Source organism: Exophiala oligosperma (genome assembly GCF_000835515.1).
Source record: "Exophiala oligosperma strain CBS 72588 unplaced genomic scaffold supercont1.11, whole genome shotgun sequence".
NCBI classification, from domain to species: domain Eukaryota; kingdom Fungi; phylum Ascomycota; class Eurotiomycetes; order Chaetothyriales; family Herpotrichiellaceae; genus Exophiala; species Exophiala oligosperma.
This window is the reverse complement of record NW_015622828.1, coordinates 1,211,880-1,222,681: the sequence shown is the minus strand read 5'-3', so window position 1 is coordinate 1,222,681 and position 10,802 is coordinate 1,211,880. Positions and strand designations below refer to the sequence as shown.

Sequence of the window (10,802 nt, the reverse complement as noted above, 5' to 3'; positions counted from 1 at the left end):
AAATTTTTAAAAAAGTATTCTTTATTCTAGAATTATATCATCTTTTTATTTATTAATTAATAAGTTTTATTAATTAATAAATATTATTTGTTTTCAGTTTTTTAATTGAATATTATTTCCTTGTCTACTATCTATTTTTAATGCATTTTTTCCTAATTCAAATACAAATCCTAGAGTTAATATAATGAAAAATACCAACATTATTATTAAACCGTAAATACCATTAGTATAAGCACTTACAACATAAGGATATACTAATAATATTTCTAGATCAAATAAACATGGGTGTGGCTTTATTTATTGTATCAGAAGCTTTATTTTTTTTAGCTATTTTTTGAGCTTTTTTTCATAGTGCTCTTTCACCAACAATAGAATTAGGTGCAAAATGACCTCCTATGGGAATTGATTCTATTAATCCTTTTGAATTACCATTATTGAATACAATAATCTTATTATCTTCTGGAGTGACTATTACTTATTCACACCATTCTTTAATTCAAGGTAATAGAAGTGGAGCTTTATACGGGGCTGTTTATACTATTATTTTAGCTGTAATATTTACTGCTTTCCAAGGTATTGAATATACAGTATCATCATTTACAATATCTTATTCTTTATATAATTTAATTTACACCTCTTATTATATGTAGAAAATTTTTACTATCTGCCTTTTTTTTAAGCATTGTTTATTATATAACAAATTAATTATAATGTAAAATTGAATAGGAATATGGAGGATTTGAACCTCATGTCCAGTACTGATAAAGCGGTGGTCCAAGTCCATGAGTTCCACTAGGAGGAGGCTCCATTCTGATTGCTTGAGCTGTCTGAATCCCTTGTCGAACTGTAGGCCACCGGATAGGTTCAAAATGATCAATTCGGCGCATTGTGCCGTGAATTGATTGATGTCCTTGATGATTGATGATATTTTCTGGCCTCGTGCTCCCAGTTTTCCATCGTAGTGGCCGGCCCAGAATTCGCCACTGGAGATGCATGGTCGAATGTCCAAATATCGTGAGCCCATCTCAAGCTGCCCAAGGATCTTCAAGGACTGCGTTTGAGCGAAATGTGCCATGATATCTCTGGGAAGAGCTTCACTGCGAGATAAGATCCCCATTCCAGCTTCATGAGTGCCAGGCATACATATCTTGTGAAGAGGTCTTGAACCAAGTTTTGACAGATTTTGCTGCATCCAATCACGAGGAGGATTGCTGGAAGAATATTGACCCTCAACACCAGAGAGCACAAAGTAAATCGTTCCATCTTGTTGCCATCCGAGGGGCAGGTAGCTACCACCAGGATTGTTCGGCGTGTCAAAATGCTGTAATCGGACTGTGATATTTGCAGGTTGGTCTTCAGCTTCGATATGGATGGCAGAGCTTCGAGTTTTCTTGAACTTGTAAAGGCAGTAACCGTTTGTTTTGGTTTGCGTCCTTCCCGTGGTTTGTTTAAACTCGATGTATACGGATACCATGGAGCCTCAAGGGTGTCAGCTTCACATAGAACATGCCATGGGATGAGCCATACCAGGTTTAACCTTTCGTGGAAAGCGCCAAACGGCCATATGATCGCTGTGGATGAGGTTTCTCCTCCAGGTATATGGCGTTGCATTGATCAGTAGTAGGTGACCACCTTCGCCCTTGATGTGGCGTGTCATGGCAAATAACGATATTGGTAACGGTAGAGCAACTGAAAGCGAAAGTCCCAATTGTAACGATTGGCTCTTTTGTTGATGATCGATGAAGGTAAGATCGAATTGATAAACCGAAAGGCATAATCGCCACAACACCCGCTTAACAGCTCGGTCGTCAAGGAAGGTGCTATATAGCCTCGATACCATAACTCGAAGTAGCAGGTACTACCGTTTGAGCCGTCGCTGTATCATGTGCTCGGTGGAGAGCTCAACACTGACAGCTGCAGTGAGCTTGTTGAGTAATTCATGTCTCGACTGCCCACGTCTCGAAAATGGTGCGGAGCCTTTCTTTTGATTCTGCTACGCAATGGGGACGAAGAAAAGGCTGTGGGCTCGACATGTTCCATTGGACTGCCACTCGGGAAAGCATAGCCTCATCATGCTGCTTGTCAATGATCTCTTACTCCACGCGTGGTATCAGAGGAACTTCAGATCATGAGGCCCATCACTGAATCGGGGAGGCTGACAATTCTTCAGCTTAGCGTGATCGGCTGCCCCAATTCCATGGTGTGTAGGGGTCATCTGGCTGGACATTGAACATCACTAGAATGAAAATTAGCACGTATCCTTGCTTCAGCATTAAAACATCCCCTGGTACAAGGCCAGGAATAATCAAGGGGAGCATACTTTGCCCAAAAGTGCCAAACGCTTCATCTAGTTGGGTGTCAAACTCGATGCCAGCCGTGTGATGCACCCCGCTCAGGTCGAAAGAAAACTGGACATCCCCATCCCCGGTCATATTTGTTGGTAATGAAGATGTGAGCCCTGATGGCATTGGCGTCGAGTATGACTGGTTAGGATACAAGTTGGCTTGTTCATTCAGAGAAGGCCGATTGTCGACCACTTGACCTGACACATCATCGCCATTGAAAGCAGCGGTGGCAGTACTAGACTGTGCCTCCGTGGAAACACTTGCTCCTTGATTCTGCAAAGCATTTTCCATCTCTCGTATCACAGTGATCCGTAGAAGAGCCGTTAGTAGCTGATCAATATGTCGTGCTATCTGGCTACTACTTCCGAGATCTCTACAAGCCAGAATAATGCGCCTAATCCCAGCCTTGGCCTCCTGTGCAAGGGAGCTGAACGGTTGTCTTGCAGGGGGAATGCAAAGAATCACCCCGGCAGTAAAGAAATGCATGAAGGCGAAGGAGAGACTCAGATGATGATTGAATTTAGGCATTGGGACCCGCGAGATTCTTAGGGCAGCATCAACGGCTACCTCCAATGACCTCGAAACGAAATTCTGGCTTGATGCTAACGTACCTCCTGCAGCCATTTTGTGTTCGAGCAACGGTCGGTGAATCAAAATCAGTGTGCTGTCATAGGTCACTTGTAATACCATCGCTTGGAGATAGAAGGTTTTGGCCTGCCCTTCCTCTACGTGATTTAGGTCTTGTAGTTTTGCAGGAAAAGGACCATCGGGATCGACATTCTGCCAGTCATCCCATGAAAGATGTGCCGGGACTTCTTTCTGCCATGCCGCAAGCAATGATTCGATGTGTGCGACCGCACTGATCAGTGCTTGTTGATCCTCTGAGGAAAGTGGATCCCTCAATCGCAGGAGGCGGAACGTGTCCAAGGCTCTTCGAGTAATAGTGTACAGTCGATATTTGAGGATGTGGAAAGGCAGGCGAGACAATGTTGAGGAAAGATTACGCGGCTCGTCCGTAGTGGCACCTGCAAGAGTAACCATGGTATCATCCATTTCACTGAGTGGTTGAGATTGTGCAAATGCTGCGTCCAAACCCGCTGGACGTCCATATATCATGGCAGAGAATGTATCTGCCACGGTAACATGATTCCAAGTCCGATGCCGGACCTGCAAGGCGATTTGTGGATGATCTTCTGTGTCCTCACAGTGCAATGCTAAGGCGTATGCAGTTCTCACTGCCATGCCTAGAATGCTCCATGCCAGACTGGGAGAGCCATGGTAGATATAGTAGGTGCCTAGGAGTATGCATACTTGCACTGTTTCGATCTGTGAATCGTCCAGTAGATCAATGAGATGGTTGCGTATCTCGCCAATAAAATCATTGAGGAGTGATCTTGCGTCCAGAGCGTAAGTCGTCAAGACAGAATGCCCTGTCCATTCTGGGTCATTGAGAACGCATTTAAGCGCCATTGCTGACGCCATGAGCATTGCCATGATGGCAGGCATGTCTTGCCGGGTCCACGAGGGGCTGCTCAGTAAAGCGTCAGCCCGTGTCATGAAGCTGGGTTGGTGGAACAGATAGATAAACCAATGGACACGGTCAAAATATGCCTCCAACAGGATATGCATTACTGTTGGCGGAGGCATGATCATGTTATGGAGAGTCCATCTTGAACCTGAACGCCGGAAGACGCCTGGATCACCTGGAATCGTAGACGTAATACTCGGTGAGGCCAGGTCGTTATGTCTGAAAACATTTTTCGCAAAGCCAATCACGGAGGTATTTGCCCCAAACTGCTGGCTCTCATTAGGACTTTGATCTGGGGCATCTGGGCCTTCCCCACGGGGAGACTGATGCTGGCCATGTGCAGCCTGTGCATTCGGACTGGTACCAGATTGTGGGAACGGCGGTACAGTCGTCGACGTCGATGATAACAATGAACTGGCTTGATGTGTTCCTGTACGGCTAGCTTGGGCTGTGGTCCGTCGCCGACGAGCCGGAGACGCTCGATCACTTCTCGCCTTGGGAGGGATGAGCCGGGCTTCACATTCGACACCAGCGCGCACACACAACAAACAGGGCCTCAACGTATCGCACTTCAGCTTCTGTTTTCTGCACCGCGCGCAGGCTTGAGAGACACGTGCATTTGCATACATGGTAGGTGGAAGAGTGTGGATTTCTGGGCCGACGCCTTTAGTAAAGTTCACACGACATTGCTTGTGCAGTCTGAGAGCCGAGGACTGCAGCCATGGGATTGGCTGGCAACCACGAGCTCGATCCCCAGTTAATGGTTTGAAGTGGCTGCGATGAAGGCGAGATGCATACGGGGATGGAAGAGGAGACACTTCCAATGTTTTTCCAGAAACCGCCCGTCGCTGAGACCTTGGTGCGTTATTGGTTGTCAGATTCGCTTTCGACAAATCTCGGCTTCACATGTGACATGGACATCCGGTGGAGGCTCCGGTGGAAGTCATCACCGCATCCTTCACTTCACACCTCCCTACGAATACATCCCAGCCCACCGAAATTGCTTTCAGAGCGACCCGGAGTCATCTAAACGTCAGGATCAACCTCTGGCAAATTGATGCCTTAAAATTTTCCATGGAAATACTGGGATCCAAACAGCCAAACCCCCGGCATCTCAATGCAGTCCGCCTTACAGCAAGCATGGGGAAAAAACACATCCTTCCCCAGTCCCTGCTTGTGCCGTGTCCGTCTGATGCGAGTATGATAGCCTATGGTCGACTAGCGGCGAGACTACCGCCCCGAATGCCGGTTTCGCTGTGTGCTACGAGATAACCGTGGTGTCGAAGCTGGAAGTATGTCCCGTTGCCCGGGTTGTTTCCTCCTTCACCATGTTCTGCACAAAAGATCTCTCCACGTGTATCAAACGAAGCGAAGGAAATCCCAGACTTTCATGCATTGTGGCATGACCAACTCTAGAGCGCCATTGCTCATAGGACAAATGCCTTGGCTACTCCGCTTTTTTCTTTCGCTATACTTGTATTCCCCATCTCCTCGTGCCTTGAGAGGCCGTGGAGTCACTTGTCTAGCACATCCGGTGGACATATACCGGAACACAGGCAACCAGTGCACTTCTCGCTCGAAGAACATGTTTGCGGGGTTGAATGTACTGTAGTTCCTTTCTCTTCCGTGGTGCCTGTTAGATTTCAGGGTCCTCGACCGTGGTAGCAGCTGCATCATCCTAGAAAGGAGCATTGGTCGGGCTGTGCTAGCACTCGCCAAAACAGCGAGCACTCCCTCGTCCAGGGTGACTATTGTCAAAATAAAGCGGGGGCAACAGCCCTGATCATCGTCTTTAGACTGTGCTGACCCGGACCAAGACTATTGTACCATAGTCTCGGTCTCCCCACAGATCTATGAGAGAATGCTTAGCTTTGACTGGCAGTCCCGGTGGAACAAAGGTACCTGGATCATATATGCTCCGTCTCTTTTCACTCAACACAAATACAACTTCCAACGATCCCAGGTTTCTCTCGACTCAAGTGAACCTTAGAAGTAATCTATCTGACTCTCATTGAAACGGACTCGGGAATCAACCAAATATTCGTACTTGAATAAACACCAAGATGTTGAGTACACGCGACTTCTATCCCCAATCTAATCGGGACCACGCGCCGCTATTCTCTCGAGGCATGATCATGCCTCAAGACTTTGACGATGATTACTCAAGCGACCTTTACTGGCAACCAAACCAATTTGACGATGACCAAACAACTTCGACCGTAAGTTCACCACTGACGCCATCGTCTGACATCTCGACCTTCATTCCCAACTGGAAGTCATGCTCGCCCAGGCTAGAAATGGATCTGAGCAGCTGGGACGCGACACCGGAGTGGATTAAGCAGTCTTCACGTTTATGGCAACGACCCTTGGACTGCTCCGAAAGTGATGCCACAAGCGAGCATATCCGGCACAAAAAGCGTCGGTACAATCATCAAACCCCCGACTACATGCCAGCTCCTGTAAAAATTGAGTCACAAGTACCAAAGAAAGCAACGCTTAAAGAGCCAGATGTGCCGCTCCGATTTGTGACTGTGACAGCAGACAATATTTTGTCTGGTGATATCCACCGTGCGCAAGGGGAGTGGAAGCGAGGACGACCGAGGCTCAATAAACCGAATTCGAAAACGAAGGAAGCGACAGCGATTTCCTCTGAGCGAAAAGATTCAGTTGGAATGGGGATATCTCAAACGCCATCAAGTATTGGGGACCTCCCGCCTTATGCTTCAGAGCAGCCCAACCAAAGTCTCTTTCAACCTGTTTTCGACCATCTTTTAGTTACGGACCAGGAACGCACCTTCTTCTCAGCACTCTTCTCGTAAGTCCTTGGCAATGAAGAGCTGAGGCTGAAGACCGAAGCCAGACTGCCTTATCCGAGGATTGAGACAGAGGGACGGTCGTACATTCTCGTGGCTGGATGATCATGCTTCATTTTCATGAGCAAGGGACAGATTCGATTTGGTCAAGTCAAGATGGTACATCTGCAGTATTCCGCAGTCTGAAGCCAGCGACAATCAAACACTCGGATCACAAGGCAAGCAATTTGAACCGCTCATGAAGAGCCTAATGCATGTACACAAGCCGAGGACGACGATGTTATGACTTGATGACCACTAGTATGAGATCAGCAAGACTCAGAGTCATTGCCTTTCTATGGAAATATGGAAAGGGGAGTGCAGGGCCATGTAACAAACGAAGCAATTGTGACATTGGGATGAGGGTGCGAGGTGCATGAAAGGTCCACGACCTGATCAGATACACACTGAGCAATGACACAACGGGCCGTTCGAGAGAACAGAACGAAGATCGCCGCAGTTGGGAACAAATAATTGAAGATGTGTTCTTTCTATTGAAAGTCATCAGCAGGGCGATGGCCAGGGGTTGAAAATAAGGCATTCAATCCGTCGTCCTCTTGACTGATAATACATTGGGTCTGCGTTCGGACGCTCAGTAAACAAGGTAGCGAAATAGGAAACTATGCCGACATCTTGGCAGAATTTCTCCGACTTACCAAATGTTCAGCTCCAAACGTTACAACCTCGATTTTCTTTTCTACAAATAATTCGATCGCACCCACCGAAAGGTCTGATGCCTTGCTCCTTCTTGTTAGTCTTCTTCTACATGCACATACATCTCGTGTGATGCTATATGGTGCGTATAATTGTTCTCCTCAAGTGTTTTGAATGATGATTTTATACAATCCAACTCCAAGGACTCAATGTTCTGTGAGGAATTTCAACATCTCTAGAATTACGCTGACATCCTTACTATCTCCCCTGTTCTTCACACCCTGCTCAGAGTGGACGCTGACGATGAGAAGATAGTTCTGCATATTCGCTTGCCCCAAAAAACGCCTCTCGAAGATTTTGTTTGAAAAGGTACGATACAAATCCTGACCCCCCACGTCTCTCTTAATGTGATGACCCAACGACACGAAGGCATTCCTCAGACTTAATCACCATGTGGAATCTGTCTATTACAAGTTTCAGCCTTGTCTGATTTCATTTCTTGCACAATACAGTCTTGTGACCGCATTCTCCCGACATTGTGCTAACCTGCGCTTTACAATAGGTACTTCCTCCTCCTCTTATCCAAACCCTCCTTTTTCCATGACGAATACTTGAACGAACGGGCGGACAGACTGCGTGTGCAATTCTGCACATCCGTAAAAGCAAGACGTACAAATCTTGTGGGTGTGTAAAAATCTGTGACACTTGTTGAGATCTCGTCAGCTGATCGGTTGCTTCAAGAAGATAATTTAAGTATGCGACACATACGAGAGAAGCTGCTAACTGTGTATGCTTCCAGGTACATATCTCTCCAAGTCTCTTTTGATTTTTATGTGCATCATATGATGAACATTATTCACACTGTTTGAACCGAGCAAATGCTTGGCCATGAACGTATCTTACACTGAAAATTCTGATTTAATGAGGTAAGAGCTTTGATCCAACTTGATGTTGCTCTGCTGACACCTACTGACAGCCTGATTAGATGCTTTTACCTCACACATTTCTCTGCTGTCTCAAATGTGAGAAGTCCTGACTGACACCCGTGGACTAGGTGAGGATGACACGAACTTCGCTGTCAACATAGGTTGCAACTAGGTATGCACAATTGCCCCTGAATCCCACGACACCTGATGATCACATGTATTTCGCTGTGTTCTTTCCGAATCCTTTATGTTGAACATATACATCACCTTGGAGAACTGATGTTCCTTTTTGTCTCCTTCCTCTTTGAATATATGGGTGGGGACTGCACTGACAACTCAATAGTAGGGCCTTTGCTGTTTATACAGTCCCGCATCTTGAAGTTGACTTGTGGTTGAGATTGCAAAGAGCGTCCTTGTCATGAGTCAATATGGTGTACCTATTCCGCCGAGATCTAGGTATAGTTTGGCTAGATACCCAGCTATGGCGATCAGAAACCCCTGTTATGATAGCAATACCAATTTACAATCTTGAATCACTCTGCATTTCGTCGATAAGACTATCATTCTTGAATCCTCTTGTTGATCAGTCTTCTCGTTACGATCACGTGTGCGTATTTCGTAGTCTACTTCGGAGTGGAAACGCATTTTCTCCAATTCTCAATAGGTCTATCACTCCACTCGAGGCACGCAAGGTCGACCGGCATTTTTAAATCTGTAGCGAGCTACTCAAGCTGACCAAACCTCGTTCAAATTTTCAACAATCATCTTGTTCTGTCTGCGACAGCATTAACGTCCTCCGATGTCAGGTTTTGGATCTCCCGGCGGTGGTGCCGTAAACATCAAGCCCACACCTCCGGAGCGAGGCTCTTTCCCTCTCGACCACGATGCGGAATGCAAGCACCTGATCTCCTCCTACCTACGATGTCTACGACGACAGAATCCTCCCGGAAGAAACAATGAGGAGTGCAGAGTTTTGGCCAAGGGTTATCTCAATTGTCGCATGGAAAAGGGCTTGATGGCCAAGGATGAGTGGTCCAATTTAGGCCTGAATTTCGAAGAGGCGGCGGCAGGCGATGGCAAGCAGCTGAACAAGCTGGACGATCAATCGAAGTCGGCAAACAAGAGCTGATTGCTATTGGAACTATGAAACAAGAGGTTTTCAAGCCAGACCACTACACTTGTGATCTCAGCCCAACTTGCGACAGCGGCCAGATTGAATGCATGTTTTTACTTGCGGGCAGAAACACATCCGAAGGCTCACCCCTCTGCCCTGAGAGTGCTGCACTCAATGCGTTACGGTATAGGAGAGCGTATGAATAGGAGGAGCGGCATCCGCACGGCCTCGTAAAGTCATTGGCTGTGGGTCCGAAAAGTTACAAATGTCTACGATATTGGACCTATTGAGAGGGAGCGCAATCGCCGGTCCAGGAAAAACTTGCTTTGAAGAAACATTCATCCATGTTACCATACTCGGACTGCCGGTCTAGAAGTCTATGAGAACATGCGGAAGCATCCGTCACTGGGAGCACGGAGGCAAGAAAGTGAAGGCAATAGAGTGCCCAACGTCTAGCACATGTCGAGGCAACAGCAGATCTGAGATCATGCACGAAGAATATTCATACTTTGTCCGTTAGGACATATATGAAGACTTACCGGAAAAGGTGATCGTGCAGTCTGTGGAAGACATGTGCATTTGTCTTCCCCAAGTGTGCAATGGCGAACGAACGTGCTGCCGATTTTAGTTCAGAACATCGTTCCCACGAAGACCCCAGGGTCGAAGAAAAACTAACATGTGTCCTGATTGGCTGTCGGGGTATGTTTTAATAGAAAGCGACCAAAGAAGACGTGTTGCTGAGCATGGGAGAAATTGGATTTGGTGGAATTGTAAATGAATACTGTATTGTTGTACAAAACCTGGCCCTGAGGGCTGTGCCGTGTGTTTAAGGTCGAGGCCCGTTCCAGATTGTCGATCATCAGTCCAGTTTATTGGGTTGCCACTTCTGAGGCTTTGTCTGTATTTTATTCGTGTTTTGTTTGGTTTTCAAGCTATCAATACTATTACTCCTACTCCGTATGATGAACGGGAAGCCGCCGTCTCATGGGGATTCTACGTAGTCTTCTCTGTGACACTTTCTCTCAGTATGTTTGCGCGACAGTGTTCATGATACTCTAAATGCTGCAGACATGACCATGGCTATAGCGAAGCCTGATCTCGTATCCGTATTTCTTGAATCTAGAGTGTGAATCAATTCGGCATGGGCCAGAAGCCTTAGTATGAGTATATGAAACGCAAGGCATCAGGAATATCCACTATCATCGCCATCAACAACACCTCAAGCCATCCTTCAGTCACTATCCGCCCAAACTCCGTCCCGCAATGAACAGGATATCGCCACCTTAGATCATCTTGGACAAGATTACTGATACAATACAAAATACTCATCGGCTCAGACATGATTTGGCGCAATGTTAATTGGAGCAATGGCTTCAGGGCTTC

General features: G+C 46.5%; 3 protein-coding genes across 3 annotated transcripts; 1 reads left to right on the top strand and 2 right to left on the bottom strand.

Moving 5' to 3' along the window:
* Nucleotides 1-640: 640 nt before the first annotated feature.
* On the bottom strand, nt 641-1,516 carry PV06_10136 (uncharacterized protein; the record flags this gene model as incomplete). The annotated part of the gene is made up of 1 exon (XM_016411651.1): nt 641-1,516. Exon 1 carries the CDS (start codon nt 1,472-1,474, stop codon nt 641-643), a length of 834 nt encoding a protein of 277 aa, XP_016258405.1. The 5' UTR covers nt 1,475-1,516.
* A 655-nt stretch (nt 1,517-2,171) lies between these two features.
* On the bottom strand, nt 2,172-4,636 carry PV06_10135 (uncharacterized protein; the record flags this gene model as incomplete). The annotated part of the gene is made up of 1 exon (XM_016411650.1): nt 2,172-4,636. Exon 1 carries the CDS (start codon nt 4,500-4,502, stop codon nt 2,172-2,174), a length of 2,331 nt encoding a protein of 776 aa, XP_016258404.1. The 5' UTR covers nt 4,503-4,636.
* A 4,355-nt stretch (nt 4,637-8,991) lies between these two features.
* PV06_10134 (uncharacterized protein) lies at nt 8,992-10,370 on the top strand. Its single transcript, XM_016411649.1, has one exon. It carries the CDS (start codon nt 9,105-9,107, stop codon nt 9,432-9,434), a length of 330 nt encoding a protein of 109 aa, XP_016258403.1. The 5' UTR covers nt 8,992-9,104; the 3' UTR covers nt 9,435-10,370.
* The last annotated feature ends 432 nt before the right edge of the window (nt 10,371-10,802 follow it).